The sequence below is a fragment of the Silurus meridionalis genome, chromosome 7 (genome assembly GCF_014805685.1).
Source record: "Silurus meridionalis isolate SWU-2019-XX chromosome 7, ASM1480568v1, whole genome shotgun sequence".
NCBI lineage: Eukaryota > Metazoa > Chordata > Actinopteri > Siluriformes > Siluridae > Silurus > Silurus meridionalis.
Window position 1 is genome coordinate 13,327,634 of NC_060890.1, and position 20,920 is coordinate 13,348,553.

Here is a 20,920-nt window from a genome sequence, read left to right on the forward strand (position 1 = left end):
ATCTGTTGTAAAATGTTCTGTGGATTCACTAAATTCATACTGCATATTGCCATTAAAGCCAAAACGCTAAAATGCTGAAAAATAATGCTTTTCAATATAAAAACAACGATTGTAAATAGGAGCAAATATTATGCCCTAAACATAGGTCTTTTTGACCACAATCACAGCAACAAGGATCACGTACAGAAACTTAAGACCATCTGCCTAACATCCCACAGCATAACTCTATATTGTATAGAGTTGAAGCAGTTTCTAAGAGTATATTAGTTTTTGATTAGTATTAGGTATCAGCTAATCTATACAGAACTTTGATATTGATATTGTTTCCAAAACGAGTACAAGATTTTTGACCATTGCTATCAAATACCACCAGGGGGCATGGACATTAAACTATAGGAGGATGTTGCTTCTACCCTTCTTAGATATATTTTACATCCGGATAAGGCAGGATTAGAGCTTGAAAGGATTATTGTCTTTCTCATCTTGTCTCATCCTAAAAGAGCTGTGAACTTTGATAAAAACGCTTAAAACGTATTGAGATCTGTTCTCCCTGGTGTGGAGTTTCAAACACACTGCAAGAAAATACTGACTCCATTGAATGTGTGTGGAGTTTGCTGTATGGTTCATGTGATATAACAGTACTTCGTTCATCACCATGAAGCGAATACCTGTATTCTATATCTGTAGCTGTGTGTACTGTATCTGTAATCTGTATCCCATTTATAGAGTACAGGCTCAGGTGGAACAAGAAAGAGGATTGATGTGTGATGTGTTATTTCTGGAGCACATTGTGCACTTCGTTGTGTGACAGGTTAACAAGGCTCATCACAAACAAAAGCTCTTTCAGCTTTTCATACATTGTGTTTTGTAAACAATAAAACACCGACCTGCAGTGACCAGAGTCAAGTATGTGGTTTTGGAAGAACAGCATGGGTTTGATGGCACATTCGAAGTGCTATCCATCAAAATACACAGTCAGAGTACATAAGAACAAGCTGAGGAGAACATTGCTGTGCTAGCTGCTTGATCCTGCTGACCTCGCAGATATTGAAATTATAATTCATAGCGACTTCCCATCAGCACTGTCGGTGCTAGTTCCAGAATCTCGGCCTCAATTTTAAGCTGTTTCTCACTGATTCACTGCAAAAAGCTGGCTATCTGCTTCAACATAAAACTCTGTTAATACAGAACAAAAACAGATGAACAATTGAAGGAAATATTTTCATCACATGCACGGTTTAAAAAACTGTAGCAGTAGATACCATAATACATTGCTCATCATAATTCCAACAAAACCGTTGTAGCTAAACACTATTAAACTCTGCATCCATCATCTCACATATAATTATTGTCATTGATAGACAGTGGGCCCACTTCTATATACATGCTGTGAGTTGGATGGTATAATATGTTCTGGAAGACAGGTAAAACTGCATGGGTGTTATTATTTTTACATTGTGCCGTAGGAAACTCCCACATATAGTTGTGTAACAGTTCTCAGATCTCACACTTTTTAAAATAGGTTTGAAGGTTCTCTTGTGAGTGGAAAAGGTAATAATTGGATGAGCCATAGAATGCTGAATTGCTTCTAAAAATGAGTTGCTGAACTTGCATCTAAAAACAATCTATAAATGAAATCTGACTGCAGGCTGATTCCAACACAGATCATATTGCATGTTTTTCTTTGTGACGACTGAGTGGCTTGTTCCTTATTTAGTTCATGTCTGGTCACTGATTCCATAGATAAAACACATGTTTTTAAGACTCGGGGATTATGAATTTAGGCTTAAATATAAAAAAAGATTACTAAGGCAGAACCAATTAGAAAATTAATATGCATGAGCATGGTTGTGTGCAAACACAATTTAGAGGATTCATCACCTCTCGTCTAAATAACTTTTATGCTTTTGTGTTTATTTAACCTTGTGTGTCAGGGACTTGTGGGGGTCAGCAGTAGCTAAATGACTCAACATATCCAAGTGGACACAGGACCTGCTGTCCCTATTACTGTGTGTGGTATGCTAGTCATCCTGACCATCAAAGGTGTGTGTGTGTGTGTGTGTGTGTGTGTGCATGTGTGTGTGTGTGTGTGTGTGTGTGTGTGCGTGCGTATGTGTGTGTGATTTCAGCAGTTTTAAACATATTGGAGTTATTAATAAATGTAGTTTAGTCAATGGTATGATCTCAAACATGTTTTACAATTTGCTATTTGATGACTTCACAAATGTATTAAATATTCATATAATATTTTACACTGGCATTTGCTTGTGTAATCGACTTGGAAACCTGTGAATGAGTTAACACAACCTCTTGATGTCTGAGACATGGATTCTATATAATCTGCACAGTCTAACCCTATGAGTAGTCTGGGAAAAGGTTACCTGGATAATAGTCTATAATTAAGCATCATGATAAGTCAGAGTGTTTCCAGGTCCATGTCATTGGTTTTTACAGTTCATACTAATTATTAGCAGCGTAACAGTACAGTCTGTGGGTGACAATTAGAAAAACCCAGGTTAACCCATGTTGGTTACATTGGTATCGAATGTAAAAAAAAAAAAAAAATAAAATAAAAGGGCTAAAGAGAGAGTCAACTTGTGAATAGCTAATCATAGCTTAATTATGGTTTAACCCCCACCCCCTGCCCCCCGCCGAAAACGATAACCTCCGCTTATTTCTATATTGGATTTAGATCAGCGGAGCTTTCTCTCTTTTTGAAGTATTTTTGCACACTGGCTTACATCAGGTTAAAATTACTTTTTGTGTTGCCTTATATAATCCATTTGACATCATGTGTGTGTATGTGTGCGTGTGTCGTAAGGCCTTTTTACCATTTCCTGTATGTGGTAGAACAGATTTTACAAAAATCTTGCTGAGAACAATATTATTATATGAGTAGTTTAATGAGCCAGATGAAGGAGGTCTCTGGGTAAATTGTTTTAACAATTAAATGTTGTCAGGGTTTTGCTGAAGAAAAGGGTTTTATGATTTATATGTCTATGATCTGGGCCTTGCACAAATCATTGCCACATAAAAGAGTCTATTTTAAATGAGGTTGTTCACGGTAGCTGTACAGCAGCTCCGCAATGGCGCTTAATGACCCAGGGTCAAGGTGGCTGTCTTGGTGAAATTCCAAGTTGTGGATATATTGTGGATAGCTGTGGATATAGAAAATGTGGATGCTTGTTGGTGCACTTTATTACTGATCTGAGCATGAACAGAGTCACTGTGCTTTTCCTGAAATCATTTCAAACGTTATATTTTATCATTTTAAACTGTTTCCTTTTATTTTTTTAATATGTACAAGAAAATAAAAAGTATATTTTAACTGGGAAGGGGCAAAGATAATTCAAACCAGTTTATGCAGGTTTTTATTTGTGACACCGTTGACATTTCTCAATATGGCTGAACCCAGTGCAGTTCAGTTTGCTTTTAAGGGCAAATGTAATTAAATGTAGTTTTAGCCACATTAACACATTATTTACCAACATCTTTAATTGTTGAAATTCCCTGACAATCTTTTTGTCATTATAAATTTGCAATGTCTACAAACCCGATTCCAAAAAAGTTGGGACACTGAACGAATTGTGAATAAAAAAGTAATGCAATAATTTACAAATCTTATAAACTTATATTTTATTCACCATAGAATATAGATAAACTATCAAATGTTGAAAGTGAGACATTTTGAAATGTCATGCCAAATATTGGCTTATTTCATGAGAGCTACACATTCCAAAAAAGTTGGGACAGGTAGCAATAAGAGGCCGGAAAAGTTAAATGTACATATAAGGAACAGCTGGAGGACCAATTTGCAACTTATTAGGTCAATTGGCAACATGATTGGGTATAAAAAAGAGCCTCTCAGTGTGGCAGTGTCTCTCAGAGGTCAAGATGGGCAGAGGATCACCAATTCCCCCCATGCCAAAAAGAAGTTTCTCAGAGAAAAATTGCAAAGAGTTTAAAGTTATCATCATCTACAGTGCATAATATCATCCAAAGATTCAGAGAATCTGGAAGAATCTCTGTGCATAAGGGTCAAGGTCAGAAAACCTTACTGGATGCCCGTGATCTTTGAGCCCTTAGACGGCACTGCATCACATACATAAATGCTACTGTAATGGAAATCACAACATGGGCTCAGGAATAGTTCCAGAAAACGGTCGGTGAGCACAATCCACCGTGCCATTCGCCGTTGCCGGCTAAAACTCTATAGGTCAAAATAGAAGCCATATCTAAACATGATCCAGAAGCGCAGGCGTTTTCTCTGGGCCAAGGCTCATTTAAAATGGATTGTGGCAAAGTGGAATATGGTCAGACGAATCAAGATTTTAAGTTATTTTTGGAAAACTGGGACGCCATGTCATCTGGACTAAAGAGGATAAGCCTGCATCTCTGATGGTATGGGGTTGCATGAGTGCGTGTGGCATGGACAGCTTACACATCTGAAAAGGCACCATCAATGCTGAAAGGTATATCCAAGTTCTAGAATAACATATGCTCCAGACTTCATCTCTTTCAGGGAAGACCTTGCATTTTCCAACATAACAATGCCAGACCACATACTGGATCAATTACAACATCATGGCTGCGTAGAAGAAGGATCCGGGTACTGAAATGGCCAGCCTGCAGTCCAGATCTTTCACCCATAGAAAACATTTGGCGCATCGTAAAGATGAAGATGCGACAAAGAAGATCTAAGACAGTTAAACAACTAGAAGCCTGTATTAGACAAGAATTGGACAACATTCCTATTCCTAAACTTGAGCAACTTGTCTCCTCGGTCCCCAGACATTTGCAGACTGTTATAAAAAGAAGAGGGGATGCCACACAGTGGTAAACATGGCCTTGTCCCAACTTTTTTGAGATGTGTTAATGCCATGAAATTTTAAATCAACTTATTTTTTCCCTTAAAACGATAAATTTTCTCAGTTTAAACATTTGATGTCATCTATGTTGTATTCTGAATAAAATATTAAAAATTGAAACTTCCACATCATTCTATAATGTTTTTATTCACAATTTGTTGTGTCCCAATTTTTTTGGAATCGAGTTTGTATATATGGGGTAGTAACAACAGATCAACAGAGTTTATGCTTTTAATAATTTGAACAGTATTTTTGTTTGCCTAGAAGTTTCATATTTATTTATTTTGTCAAGAGCACTACTACTACTACTACTACTACTACTACTACTACTACTACTGCTACTACTACTGCTACTACTACTAAGACTAGCATAAACCAAAGAAATACACTATAATTATTATCATTATTATTATTAGTAGTATCAATACTCATAGGTTTATGTTGATCCTAAACAGCCAACAATTTGGACAACTTTCAGCTTTGTGTAGATTTTTAAAAATAAAAAGCGGTCAGCTGTAAGGAAAAATGACATTAGAATACGCAGCTTTGCAATCCTTATAAAGAGCCCTCAAATGAAAGACCTAAGAATTGGTTGTGTCTTTCTCAGAGAAGTGCTGCTTGTGTGTGGACACCAAGTCATCAGTCATGACTCGAGCTGGCCCAGGTGCTCTGTTAGTCCTCATGGGAAGATAGTCACTAAAAATACATCAGACCTAAGCTGCTTATAGAATCTAGGAATGAGCTCATGGTAGCAGCTCAGAGCTGCTTTGCCAATAAATTTAGCATCCTTTCAAATCTAAGGAGAATCACTACATGCACCTCATGTGGCTTTGCCCTCTTCACACTATAGTCTTGGTGTACTGAATTGTATTCAAGTGTTATGTGGTGTTACCACTGCATCATTTGTTAAACCTCACCATGCCCAAACTGAGCTCTTTGGGCAAGCTGTGTGGCTCCAGCCACAGCGACGACATCATTATTCAGGACCAGGTCAAGCGCAAGAACTCTGTGCGCCGCATGTCTATCATTGAGGACGGGAACGTAGCTGAGGTACTCTACCTAATTCCCAAACAGTCAATGATGGAGCAACTGCCTTTCCTTGACCCAAGCAAGTATGTGATCCTGGAGAAGATGGCACCACCTCACAAAGTAGCTGGTAAGAGAGCTTACTTTTGGAAAATGTCCAATAAAATAGAGCAATATTAAATATACACTTTGGAGACGATAAAAGATTAAAGCTACATGTTAAGTTTTCATTTTGAGGCCACATTTTTTTAAGCACACATTAGTGTTGTTTTTTTAGTATTCATGTCGAAATTGTTTTATAATTTTAATAGTATTTTAATAGTTCACTTTTTACATTAACGGCACAATTCCTGGTATTATTCTTCTCAGGTATAAAATTTTGTAATGATTTGATATTTGATATTGTGACAGAATAGTGCATCATAAAATTGACCATAGCAATTTTATTATTTACCTCAAGTATGAAAGAATGGTCCAATACAGTACCATGTATTAACTAAACTCAATGTTTTGTTGCAAAAGATCCATATTTCTACATTTTGTTATGAGTGTCACTAAGGGCTGAGTGAGGTTTATTTGCATAAGTTTTAAGTTGAGTCCTGTGAAGAACTGTTTTAGACAAGACACGACACATGCTTTGTTTATTATTTGTTTATTATTGTTTATTACTATGTTTCTTATGTTTTGTCTTGAATGTACCTGAAAAACATACAGAAAAATGTTTTGTCTGGCATGAACCTGAAAAACATCACTTTTTCAGTCAGAATGTTTGGAATTCACTTTTAGAAAAAGTATAAAATAACAATCACAGCTTCATTTAAAGCTTTTCTGCTGAAGAAGAGTATTGCATTACAGCAGCGGATGCGGTATGGGAAATGTGGTCACCACAGCTGATGAGGTTGTTCTCCTTGTGTTTTTGTGGTAAATACATCACACGCTATAGATATGCTGAATAATATTTTGAGACATGGGTTGGGGGTCACCTGCTGTTTTTGTACTTCTATAGCTTCCAAGGAATCTGTTGATTAAAATGCCGTGGGTTTCTTGGTGTTATGGAGAAGTAAAAGCTATGGATTGTATCCAGATAGAAAGAATAACTTTTGACAATTGAGGTGTTTTATTTGTGAGAACTCAGGTGTTAAAACTTAACAATAACCGTATCCAGTGTCAAACAAATGTTCTGTATTCTGTTTTTTCTTTGCTTCATAAAACCATTGAATGGGTTGATTTTTGTACAACCTGGATGAAAATTTAGTCCATCACAGGGCAACACACACTCGTTCATACACTCATTCAAACCTAGAGGAAGTTTTTGAACTTCCAGTCCCCCTACTGCTGTGTGTTTATGAGAAGAAAGGAACTGGCACATCTGAAATTCTGCAGTGAGAGTAACCTGAGCTGTGAAGCATCAGTGATGACCGCTCAAACACCATATAGCATTCACTAATACCTCAGCAGTCTTATTCTGCATTTCCCAGTTTTTTGCTAGCTTTCCTAATGAATATTTGAATAAGAAGCTTGTAGTCCAGCAGAGCTTAGTATTGTCCAACTCCACGTGACAGCTAATTTCAGCACTGCAGCGCCTCTCACATGGATGCACAGGCCTGTGTTGTTACTGTTTGACGCATACACTCCAATGAAGCAGGCTCGAAGAATAGAACCAGCACATTACTGCGCTCATATCTCCATTCATCCGATCAATCATTTACCAGCAGAGTGGAGTCTCTGCCCTCACGCATGACTAAATCAACAGTCTACCTTTAAGAGGAAACCCCCGAAATAAGAATTTTATAAATACCTGTACACTGCTTCTCTTTAGCTACTGCTGCATTATGAGTTCATACTTACTATGAATAATAAATTGCAGTTTGCTGGATCAGCACATCTAGCAAGCATTTAAGCGGTTAAGTGGTTATTTGTAATTTTAGAAGCCTCTTGTTTAAGCATAGTCCGGTTTTTACTCTAAAATGCATACAGCAGCTTTTCTATAACCTGAACACACACATGTACATACACTCAGATCTGTTTGAAATTCAGCTCATCTGCTCTGACACCTTCAAATATACCTGCTGTGCATTAGCTGTGACTTTATGCTATAGCAATACAGATGTACCAGATGCAGGGGTTAATACGCTTTCTGGATACCAGCAAACCTTTTTAAGAACCAGTCTGTGTTTTCAAGAGGTTATGAGCATAACCACTGAGTACCAGCGCTAGGTGTTTTCTAGCACATTAAGTAAAATCATGGAGGGTTTTTTTTTTTTTATCACAAAACAGTTAAAGGTTTAAAGTTAATGCAAATACCTGATTTTATTTATAGCTGGCTAATTAATATTTGTTTTCATATATGAAGTAACATGAAACATACTCTATCAAGGAATTTACATATTTTTATATCTGGCTTTGATAACATCTCTGATGAAAAACAATAGTATAATTGCATTAAGAAAATGCATGACAGTCTACAGCATTACAGCATGTAATAGGAATTATGACACATGTTAACAGAAACTGGTTCCCATTAGGTAAGTCAGAACCAATATGGCCCTCTTAATAGTTGATTGACATCAGAAGGAAAGTAAATAAGCAATGAGAAATAACTTGGAGCCTTATATTCCATTAAACTACCATTATAACCATTCAGAAACATATTAAGATCCATAATATCACAGCACTGACAGCAGGTTCGACAGTAACATAGACAATAGGTTCATAATAATGCGTTAATACATTATTGTTTTTTTAGGGACCTGTAGGGTGGATGCTCCACATGAAAATCTAATAATCAGATATAAACAAATTGTGTTGATGTGCATAGATTTCTTAAAAGAAACAGGAATCAACACGTCACATGGATGTTCTATACCATTTCATCTAACTATAAACGGGTAACATTTACATTTACAACATTTGGCAGACACACTTATCCAGAGCTACTTACAAGTATCTCATTTATACAGCTGAGCAGTTGAGGGTTAAAGGCCTTGCTAGAATTTTAATTCAAACTAATCAGAAGTTCAACAAATCAGATGTGTTTATTATTATAAATTGTAATCACTGTGGTATAAGTACAGTAACAGAATCCAGACAGGTGATATACAAAATAATTAGCTTTTTCTCATGCTGTTGTAAACTTTTAATATAAAAACATTTATGACTACAGAAGGTCTCTAATTGTTTTGTAACAGTATAAAGCAGAGTTTATGAACAGAGTTCATAAGTAAGTATTTAGTACAATAGGCATTTAAGAAATTAGCAGCTTATTAGCTATTATTAGTGTGTATATTAATGTGTATTTTATTAGTGTAATCTGTTGTCAGCAGTGGTCCTGTCTCTGCTTCAGAATCATGGTTTGATCCTGGTGTTGGCTGACTGACTGACTGTGTGCAGCCTCTCTTCATGTTCTCTCAATGTCTGCATGGGTTCCCAGTGGGTTATCACCTTTCACCCCACTGTCCAAAAATGTGCCACCAGGTGGACTGAGTAAGACAAATTACAGCTAGATGTGAACGTGTGTGTGTGTGTGTGAGAGTGTGAGTGTGCGTGTGTGTGTGTGTTGCTCTACAATGGATTTGCGTCCCAACGCGATTATCTTTCCATGATAGGCTGCAGATCCTTTGTGGTCCAAGCCATTGATGAAGGAGTAAGTGAAAGTGAGTGGGTGTAAATCATTTCAATATCACTTTTACATCTGCATCTTTTCTACCTGCTTCTTTTTAATTGCCAATTGTGTAAATAGTTATGCAGCCCAGTGTCATTTTGTTGCTGGGGCTGTAGCAATTCTCCTAGCTCAAGAACAACTAATATTTGTCTTAAATGTAGAACAGTGACAAAGGTTTGGGAGCAGGAATCTTACCCATTTTCCCTGAGTGGGATATGCTGTTCATAATTCCTCAGAACTGGCTCATTCCCTCAGCATACAATTCCCCCTTAGAGATGCACAGCACAGCAGTTGGGTATTAATAACACCTCTCAATCGAATTGCAAACTCAATTGTACACCCAGTAATCCTATAATCTACTGCCACGGTGCCACAATAGACCAGACCAGGCTCTGTCAGTCTCTTAAAAAGTGCTCAGTATATCGCTATAGCACAGATGGTCTGATGTATTTACGTTTGAATATTCTTTTTGAGGCCATATCAGCATATTCAATGTTATCCATCAATTTACACAACAACTGATGCAACTCTATGAGTTGTATTTGTGTCGCGGAAAAGTGTGTAAAAGCTACCAGGGTGCGTAGTTTACTGATAAAAGACTCTAGTCTCTGTGCAGATGATGTTTGTTGTACAAAATAGAATCTGGACAATGAAGGGTAAAAAGCAGCTAAAAAAGAAAGATAGAAATACAAACAGAAACAGAGAGATAGAGAGAGAGTAGCAGTGAATATAAAACCGAGTCACATGTGCTGCACACTGCCCTCCCCTCTCTGTCCTTTTGAAGAATTTAAGGTGGTGTCTCTAACTGGGAGGGATTATGACTATGGAATCTGCATTTGTCACAACAGCAGCTGCAACCTGGTTATTTCAGCACAGCGACGGCAGAGTCTTCAAACACACATACACACACTCTCACGCACACACACTATCAAAAAAGGGGAAGGCTCAAGAATCAGAAACCAAATGAGCATTCACACAGTGCTGACTGACTGCCTTGGCTGACAGGACTGGCACTCTCTCTCTGTCGCTCTCTCTCTCTCTCTCTCTCTCTCTCTCTCTCTCTCTCAGTTCCTCAGCCTTCCCTTATTTCTCTTTGAATATTGGCTTTCACTCTCTCTCTCTCTCTCTCTCTCTCTCTCTCTCTCCTCTCTCTCTCTCTCTCTCTCGCTCTCTCTCACTGTGTCTTTCTCATTTGGACTGAGAGGTAAAGTGCAGGAAGACCCAGCGAAAACAGACAGCAGCAGCAGCAGCACCAGCAGAAGCGTCTCTCTTCTTTCAAGCCCCAGAAGGAACCAATGGTCATGGTGAAGGAGAAAGGTAGTTAATGGTGTTCACACCAGTTTTATTCATAGGCCAGAGAGTATGTGAATGTGCAGAGGATACTTCCTGTCGGAGGAGAGTGGGTGTGTTTAGTGTGCATGCGGGTAGGATGCTGTCTGTATACACATGGCTTTGATGAGGATGCTTTTCTGGTCAATGTTGTAGGTTAGTGTTGTGTATTGTTATAGGAATTTGTTACTATTAATATAATAGATACTAGTGTAGCTAGAATTGTAATTCACTATTAACTGGTCTTAGAGTTCAAATTTAAGGAAGGGTCTAACATGGACAGAATTAAAGTGTGGGTGCATTCTGCTGCATCTGTATGTATGCAAAAGTGTATACTGAACCTTTTCAGTGTGTGTCTGTCAGTGGGGACCAGACAAAATCTCAGCAATCTCTGGTGTGTGTGAAACTGCACTAGCGAGTAGAACGGAAACAGCTGTTAAGTACTTAACAATGCTTTTACAAATGCCTCTGTACCTGCCTTCTTTAACAACACCTGATTCAGACCACATAAAGAGAAAAAACACCGTGCATGTAGCAGGACTGCTATTTCCAGCAAGAATGTTGTGTAAGAGTATTTAAGAATTGAATAGCCTTGAATTACTTAAAACATGCACAAAGAGGTTCTGAGTTGGTGAGAATGTTTGGCATGTGATTCAGAGAAAAGCACACTCTTTACCATACAATGTTGCTGAAATTAGTAGATGATTCAGTTAGGATGCCTTAGCAAGGTGAAAGAGTTAGGATGCCGGGCGGATTTTATAAGAACACTGTGCCAAAGTGGATGATTCAGGAATACTACAAAAGTAGATCATGAGTCATGAGAAGCTCTTAAATGATTTGTGCGGTATGTATGTATGTGTGTGTGTGTGTGTGTGTGTGTGTGTGTGTGTGTGTGTGTGTGTGAGAGAGAGAGAGAGAGAGAGAGAGAGAGAGAGAGAGAGAATAGGCTCAATAATGTATTTAGCCCATCATGGTATCCATGGCAACCAGGCAAGAGTGGTCTGCTGGTGAGAGTATACTACATGTGTGAATCATACTGTAGCTCAAAATCATACCTAATACACAAACAAACACCTAGGCCCCATTAAACACAAATTATTTAGACACATTGCAAAAAAAAATGCACATATTTCAACTTAACACACATTTGTTCTTTCAGTTATACATAGATTTGGCAGGAACTTGAAACATATGTGTGTGAGGATCATGCCAGCACATTAGCATTCACAGCACACGCAACATGAATAAAAGGTATATATTTGATCGATGTAAAATAGGTATGAGGTTTAATTCAGTAGTTCAATAAAATAGATTTAATGCATGCATATACTTAGTCTTCAAGATGTCGTAAACAATAATACACAATAATAATGATAATAATCAAGCTTATTCTTGCTTATCAGGTTCACATATTTTGCAGAGCATTGGCGCCTCACACAGTTTCTAGAAGCTTCTAGACGCCACATACTCTTATGATATCAGAGTGCATGATGGAGGAAATTTGGACTCCTGTAAGACACACAGTACTGATAATTGAGTATGTGATCCAACGGTGATAAAACTGTGGTTTTTAATAATGCAGTCCTGTTACACAACATTAAGAGAGGGTAAAATAATAGCTGTTTGCCAGTCACATATAAAGTTAATGCTTTGTAAACAGTAAACTAAGACCTAAGCACAAAGTGCTGTTTCGGCTATATCTGTGTGAATGTTTAAATAGTGAGGTGACGCTTGTCCTCCATGCTTTGGGGTCACAGTGTTTAATCCTCATGCGTAAGGAACAGGCTTTTTGCCCATCTTTTCGATTGGACTTGTTTTGTAGGATGTCAGTGGTTTTCATTACATGAAGTGAATGAAAACTTTTATCACTTTTATCATCTTGAGCTGGACAAAGAAAAACAGAACGGTCGAGAATATTTGTGAAACTCATTCTTGCCCAACTGAAACTGGGGTGAAGTGTTCAAAACTGGGCAAGTTTGTGTGTTTCTCAGGTTCTAATGCAGTCAGTTCATGTCCATAAATTCAGGACCTTGTCACCTTGTCCATTGCTTCAGTGCTGCACATTAGCTTACAATTCTCTGACATTTGTATCTTTCGTCCATGTGCCATTATATTTGACTGAATAATCTTTCCACAAACAGTTTAAAACCCATTCCTACTTTTCTCCTTCCGCAGATGATAAAAGGCCTGTATCCTTTTTATGCAGTTCTGCCTGATTGTATTTACATTACCTTGTCTTTTCAGTTTCTCTCCATTCAGCATGTTTAATGTGATCTCCTCTGAAGGAACTTCAGATTCTGTTAGCTTCACTCAAACTTACTGTACTGATAAGATACATTATAGAACATGCTTAATACATTTAGTACCAGATTCAAATCATATGCTTTGGCTTTAAAAGAGTGCTTCTTCACTTCAACCCAATTATGTCTAGTGAAGCAGCTAATCAGTTTGGCAGATTGAATAAGTTGGTTGTGTCCTGTGAGGTCAGAGCTGTGTAGTGTGAGTGAAGAGATTAATTTTTAGTTCAGTGGAGAAATCAGAGGTGAACTAATGCTTGGATTTACTTAGCACAGTGCTAACATGGGAAATGATCAATTAGACAGAAAAAAGGTTATACAACAGAATATAGTATATTATATTAAATATATATTAGAGAGGCAGGATCTTTAAACACGCAAAGTCTCAGTACATGTTAACAGGTCCGGATTCAGGGTTGGACAAGTAATAGAGTACCAGAGCAACTTTTCAGTAGTTCGGTAGTCCAAATCACACTGCCTGATTCACTATACACATTGGCCAAGATATGATCTGACTGGTAGAAGAACAGGATTGTACAAAGCAGATGTATAAGTGTGCTTGAAGAAGTGATGATCATTTTATAAACAGGAAAACGCAGGAAAGATTCGAATTGTATGTATACTCTACATAGAATACAAGGATGAAACACCATAGCCAAAAACATTGGGCAGTTATTTCTGTTACTTTTAGTGAGGGTGCAACACGATATGCTGTATTAGAAACCTTTTTATGTGCATTTCGATAATGTAAAGCTACTCGCTGATATTTTGCTCTGTCTGTCAAAGGAAGATTGTGCACCTGTGATGTTATAACCGGCTCATTACTATTACTCAACTCATACTTATCGTGCCTGTATGATCATCGGAGTTGTGTAGTTTTCTCACACCGTCTTGTTTTATTCTCTGAGTATGAGTAACATATAATGCTTGAGGAGATCCCGGTCCATATGATGATTTGCATAAGTGGGTGATCTCAGTACTGCTAAATCTGCAGCACATGCTGTCTTGTTAAAGAAACAGTTCCATGGTAACATCTAACATGAATAAATGATTTCTAATAAAGTTCATTTGAAATAAAACGCTTCACCTATTGACACATATTATAATGATATGAATGTGCAGTTTGCAGGGAGGCATTTTATACTACCTGCCTTGTTTCTCCACTCACTGTTGGGTTTTTCAACAGTAGGATGGGTAGGATTTTTAGAACGATCTGAGCATGGTTTTGTGCCTACAGAAAAACAACATGCAGCATAAATCCACCTGCCTGTTCCTCAGTGTCAGCTTGACAAAATACTGCAGCCTCATTCTCCTGTTACATTATACAACTTTCCCTGTGCCGTATTGTCGTGACATTAAATCTGGTCACCATGGCAACAGCTCTCTCCAGCGGTGAATAGTGGTTTGTGAGAAATCCTTGTGCTTCCGTCTGTACTGCAATAGGAGCATTCCTGAGGATCCGTGGTCCAGCCTGAGCCTTAGTCCAAGAGAAAAGTGATGGCCAAAGATATAAAACAGACACTTAATTGATTCAGAAGTGTGTTTTTGCATGCATCATGTCATGGGAATGGCTGTCAGGGCTTTTAAAACGAGTTGTTTGATTAGTGGAGAGGCTCTGTGGCAGCAGGCTTGTGTAACCTGACTGGCTGATAAAGAGTGCGCTCTCAATATGACACATTCTTTCCGACACTAATCTTGCACTGAGCTTACAAGTGGCCGGCGATTAGATAGGAGAGACACAGATCAACTCTCTCATGGAGAAGAGGCAAGATACATATTCAGAAGGGATGACTTGGTTCACGCAGGATTTATTAAGGGGTCGAGAAGAGTGACACCAAATGAGAGATTGTGAGGATGGTTAGGAGTGTTGAAAAAAGGGAAAAGATTGAAGAGAGCTCTAGTTGAGAGCCTCCTTTGAAAAGCTTAATGTATAAATTACTGTATAAAATTACTGTAAAGAAGCTCAGACTGGAAGCATGAGGAGATAACATTTTGGACATAATGACCTTGACTAAGCATGTCAAGACAGATAGAGAGAAAGAAAAAAATGAAGAGGCAGATGAGAAGCAGAAGAGCAAAAAACCTGCCTCTTATTATTTATTTCCATTTTCTCTCTTCTATCAGCTCCTATATTCTCTTTGTGCCATGCAATTATCAGTATGCACTTCTTCAGTGCTCTGTTTGTTTAGTGTCTGTGTTTGCATGGTGTGTGTGTGTGTGTGTGTGTGTGTGATCTTGAGTGTTTCAATTAAATGAATACAAGCAATTGTGATTGGCTGCTGTAATGCAAGGGGTAAAAGAAAAAACTCCAAATGACATTTGGGATGAGTGGCTCAGATTTATAGATAATAAATCAGTGCATGCAGTAAGTAAATAACTGGGTGGGTGAGAGCTCGAATAAGGAGGTCAAACCCTCTCCATGTGCTTCTAATAAACAGAGCATTTTATCTAACAAGCCATACAGATCACACACATCCAAACACGATGCACCACTCACACCTACACACAGTGTGCCGTCACCCATGGTGTGGGTTTGAGCCGGTACAGAAACACTCCATCATTTTGCTGTATGTTTCACAAGATGAGGCTTTTGGTTTTGTATTTGGCTGTATAGCACACGTTGAAAGTTTTGCTTCTTTAAATTCATATTAAAGTCACCCAATTATCCAATTTTGTTCATATTTAATGTAGTGATGAACTTCCTGTGCAATGTAACAAATGTCATTTTTACAGAGCCTAAACTTTCAAGCATAAAATTATATTTGCATATTTTGCAGTTTGATCTAAGTGTGATTACGCTCTACATTCGTGGTCATTTATGTGGAGTTAGTCCGTCCATTAGCTACATTTCAGCTGTTCATGTGTTTACAAGTACATTTTTTGCAGCTGGATTGTGGACTGGCCACTTTCTCACATTTTCTCCTTTTACTAAAAATATCTCTCTGCTCTTTTCCAACAGTGGCCCATCCTCAGGAAGCCCATCGGCCCCCAGAGAAACTGGTCATCCAGTGTTACAAGTGCAGGGAGCCATGTAAGGGGGAAGTGCTGCGCGTACAAAGCAAGCACTTCCACATCAAGTGCTTTACCTGCAAAGGTAAGACCTTTTATTTCCTGTGCCTGTTCCAGTGCAGGAAAGGTTTGATAACTAGCTAAAATATAGGAAAAGATGAAATGTGTTCACCATGGGATTGCTCTTGGACATGTTTTACATGTGGAAAAAGTTCAATGTTGAGTTTGACTATTTTGTTAAACGGGCTGAAAGAAGAGTCCCAAAGGCAGGATGAAATCAAGAAGCAAGCTCCCCGTGTCCTTATGTAATTTCGTATTGCTTGTTTGCAGCTGTCTTTCAGTCAGAAGTCTGAATAAGAGGACCTGAGAAAAAAATAATCAGGGTCTTTTAAAATTGACCTGTAACCTTATTACCCATAAATTAAATGCTTACATAACAAATCCATCTTGCAGCCTGAGCCATTTAAACAAGACTGTTCACTCACATGAATAACACATTAATATCCTGTAGTAAACTCAACACCCTGTGGGTTGTTTTTATGTCATCACGCCAGTTATTCATAAACAGGAAAAGTAATCATAATATGGATTCGTATTCAGAATAAATTAACAATAACCTCAGCCAATAGAATAAAATTATTATTACTACTAAGATGTGTACAGTATCTCCATGCCACTTTGAACAGCATTTATTTTAAGAGTACTTGGCTCCATGGTCATTCGTGCTCTCAAAAATTGCATGGATTGACCACCTGAGCCCCTAGATTGTATAAAAGAGACTGAGATTTATTCTGAGTGGCAACTTGCCAGGTGGAAAGAGAGTTTCCTCATTACCTTCTGGGAACGAGAGAAAGAGAGAGAGAGAGAGAGAGAGAGAGAGAGAGAGAGAGAGAGAGAGAGCTGTCCTCATTTTACTACATCATTCAGTACACGGAGTCTATTCAGAAAAACAGCACTATTCATAGTAGAACTGAATTTTTTTTAATATGTGAAAGTGGTACGGAATGAATGAATTTCTTCCCATAATTTTACATTAATAAACCATGACATTATCTTAATGTTAACTAAACACACATGTACACACATTATTGAATATAATTACAGTATGTACCTAAATGTTGATAACTTCAACCTCTAGTCTCCGGGTAAACATCATTCAACCTTACTGTACCTCTAAATATTGCCATATAAATTCACAAAAGTGTTCATGGGGCTATATTATAAAAAGGTCCGTCCACAAGCATCATTATTGCCATGTTTGTCAATGTATCAATAGTTTAAACCATATAAGTGCTTAAAGCTGAGATTTGTGGGTTTCATTCATGACAGCAGAGTTCCTCTTTGCTTCTGTATCACTATTAATCATTAAACCGCCATGCTTTTCTCAGAATGACAATAAGCACGTTTCCAGCTCAGTGCTTTGCTACTAAAATAAAAGTAGAAGCATCATTAATGAAAAACATTCAATAATAAATTATTTAAAAACTACAATTATAAAATATATGTTGAGAGAATGATGATAATGATGATGATTGTTATTATTATTATTATTAGTAGTAGTAGTAGTAGTAGTAGTAGTAGTAGTAGTATTTGCTTATATCCTTGTATTTTAGGGATTGCTGTTTTGTATCCCTCATCTGCTTTTAACACAGTAAAAGTTTGCATATTCTCTCTGTGCCTCCAGTTTTCTCCCCTATTCCAAACAGATGTGTTGCAGGCTGATTAGCATTTCCAAATTGTCTATGGTATTTGATTGAGCTCTTCGATGGTTTCAGATCCAGGCAACTCTATGACCCTGTGTAAAATAAGCAGTATATATGAATTTGCTTATGTGGGACATTCATACAAGCTTATGTAAATTCATTTCTATTGATACAATAACATATCTGAATGATATATAAATCTGTCCATGGGCCAGCATAAAGCTGGAAAAATACATGTTTAAAAAGAAACAGCTGGAGGAACATTTTGCAACTAATAATGTGAATTAGTCAGGTCAGGACCTGATTGGGTACAAAAAACCCTAGATCTTAGACAGGCACAAACTATAAGAGGTAAAGATGGGCAGAGGTTACCAGTCTGCAAAAAACTGTTTACAAATTGAACAACTTCAGAATAATGTTCCTCAACATCATACATCATCATTGCATTCTGTTTAACTTACCGTATTTTTCAGACTATAAGCTGCTACTTTTTTCCCATGTTTTAGGCTTACTTATGAATTTTTCCTGTGTTTTTCCCGGTTTCACAAACTTCAAGCCAAAAAACTGAACCCCATAACATAAGACCAATGAAATTTCCGAACGGAAACGAAAAAACGCACCTCACCTGTGTTCTGAGCTGCACGGCATCGTTTTTTTTAAACGCACGATGATGCTAAAAGATAAACTCCCGAGAGAAACATTTGTAAAAGGAAGGAGGAAGACAGTGAACAACTTTTTTGGTAGGCTACTGTTTAGATACAAGCCGTTGTAACGTGTTGAGTCTGGGTCATGGGAGAGCTCACTAACTCCAGTTGCAACAGAAATCATATAAGCACAGACAGGTTTCCAAAACTCATGCTTTTTTATTTTATTTTTATCTTGGCAACAGCGTTACGGGTTAGTCAGAAATGAGCATCAGAAAATAATAAGGACAAATTTCCTCGGTCTTGCACACATGCATTAATACCGGAAAAATGCCGCTCTGCTCTTAAAGGAGCCACAACATATTTCACCCGTTACACCGTGTAACAGACACTGTCTTTCGTTAATAAGCCTGTGTAAAGTTCATTAGTTTCAGTGTAGACAGGCTTATAGACAGGTGCGGCTTATTCATGTTGAAAATAAAAATCTTTGTCAAATTCAGTGGGTGCGGCTTATATATGGGTGCGCTTAATAGTCCGTACATTTTATACAGCATCCCAATATTTTTGGAATTTGGGATGTACTGTAATATATTCAAAACACTTTCTCACAGTACATTTTCTGGACAAAACAATATTATTTCCTGGTGTTGTTTCACTGTTGACTGTGATTTTCAAGAAGGGCTCTACTGATTCCCCAGAGAACTTAAGTTTGCCATCTTTTTTGGTTATCTGTTAGTGTAATTTTTTCCTCTATTTTTGGAAAAGCAGGATACAGGGATTTGCATAACATGCAACTGTGTCTGTAAATATGTGGCTGGAGGACATGTGCAGTAAAAACCTGCCAGGAGCTGAGATTTGGCAGTGTAGCGCTTGGCTGTGTTTATGAGCCGAGCCAATACACTGTGCTTCTATTTGCTGTCCCATTAGCTACAGCAGATTAGTTAGAGTACACTCACATTGTGTGCACCACTGAGCATGTGCATTAGCCATAACCTCCATGCTTTGTCTCATTCCTGCACTCACTCTGAATTCCTTCTTCCTCACTCTGAATTCCACTCGTATCCTCATCCTCCTTTAGTGTCACGTCCATCTAGCTTACCTACCCACCCTGTGCTTTGTGAATGCTGTGTCAGTCAGAGAGGCTCTGTGCTATTTTCAGCACAGTCTCTAGGAGCCGATAAAGCCCAGTGTGACTCAAAATAGTTTTGCTGATCCTACTTCGAGGGAGCATGGAACCAGGGATGGTTCTACAAACCACCATGTATGTGTACTGTGCAGCTATGTAAGGAATCACAGCCATTCGGCAGCTGTGGAATTACATTAACATTAAGTGTCAGTGAGCATCCAAGGTTTCACCCTGTGATATTTTTCCAATATGTCATTGCTGCAGCTTTCCCATAGGATGATCTCACTCATTCATTCATTTTTTTTTATGGTGGCAAATTTAATTACATGTAATATAGCACCATGAAAAATAAGTGGGATGGATGAGATACTCTTAGTCTTTTCATGGTTCTTGATTGATAACAGTTTCTTTCCAAAAACGCACCACAGCTTTTTTTCAGACTTTGTGTGTAATCTTGATCTGTTCTTTTCTTTTCTACCGTAAAATAAATGCCTGCTTGGTGAAAAATTCACTTGAGTTCTATCACCAAATTCAGGTAATTTGGGCCATACTGTATGATTTCAAATTATATGCAACCATGACAAGAACTCTAGCATTCATTTACTCATCTTCAGCAAGTGTTTTAACCTGCTCAGGATTGCAACCCTATCCTGGGAATATTGGGCACGAAGCAGGAATGCACCCTGAATGGGATGCCAGTACATTGCAAGGTTGTTTAGTGTAGCCCATTCGACTGCTGGCATGTTTATGGGGTCGAGGAAATATGAGAACCCAGAGGAAGCCCACAGGAACATGGGGAGAACACATGCAACTCATAGACAGAAACTCAAAATCAACCCAAACACCCTGTATGTGGAAAGTGGTGACTCGGCCAGCTTAACTACTGCCTCGCCCTAAAGCAATAAAGTCATTTTTATGAATGCAATTAAATATGAAAAAAACTGTGAACAGTGCAGGTTTATGAAATTAATACAAATAAAAACCTGCATGAAATTAATATGTTACAGGTGCTGCACTGATTGCAATATTTGTCTATAACAGTGTATTTGGAATTTTATAAACACTAAAATAATTTACTTTGTGTATATAAAATAATCTGCTTTGAAAATAAGTTCTTGACGCCTAAGCAAGTAGAAAGCACTTAGAAATGCTTGCTTTGTTCATGTGTTTTTTAGGAAACTTCCCCATTAAAATCCTTCCCACAGTAAACACCAACTTTGTCTTTTTCAACCTGCAACTAAGTCAGGGTTTTGTGTA

General features: G+C 37.9%; 1 protein-coding gene across 50 annotated transcripts in view; it reads left to right on the top strand.

The window, feature by feature from the left end:
• ablim1b (actin binding LIM protein 1b) overlaps positions 1-20,920 on the top strand; it is a 65,827-nt gene that overhangs the window by 10,385 nt on the left and 34,522 nt on the right. For 15 of the 50 annotated variants that reach the window (XM_046853235.1, XM_046853241.1, XM_046853239.1 and 12 more), the window contains exons 1-2: positions 5,674-6,024; positions 16,141-16,275. In XM_046853235.1, coding sequence (XP_046709191.1) covers positions 5,787-6,024; positions 16,141-16,275 — 373 coding nt within the window. In that variant the 5' untranslated portion in view covers positions 5,674-5,786. Of the gene's footprint in view, positions 1-5,671; positions 6,025-10,609; positions 10,873-16,140; positions 16,276-20,920 lie in introns of those variants that run through there. The other 35 variants (XM_046853236.1, XM_046853257.1, XM_046853274.1 and 32 more) reach the window with 6 other exon arrangements.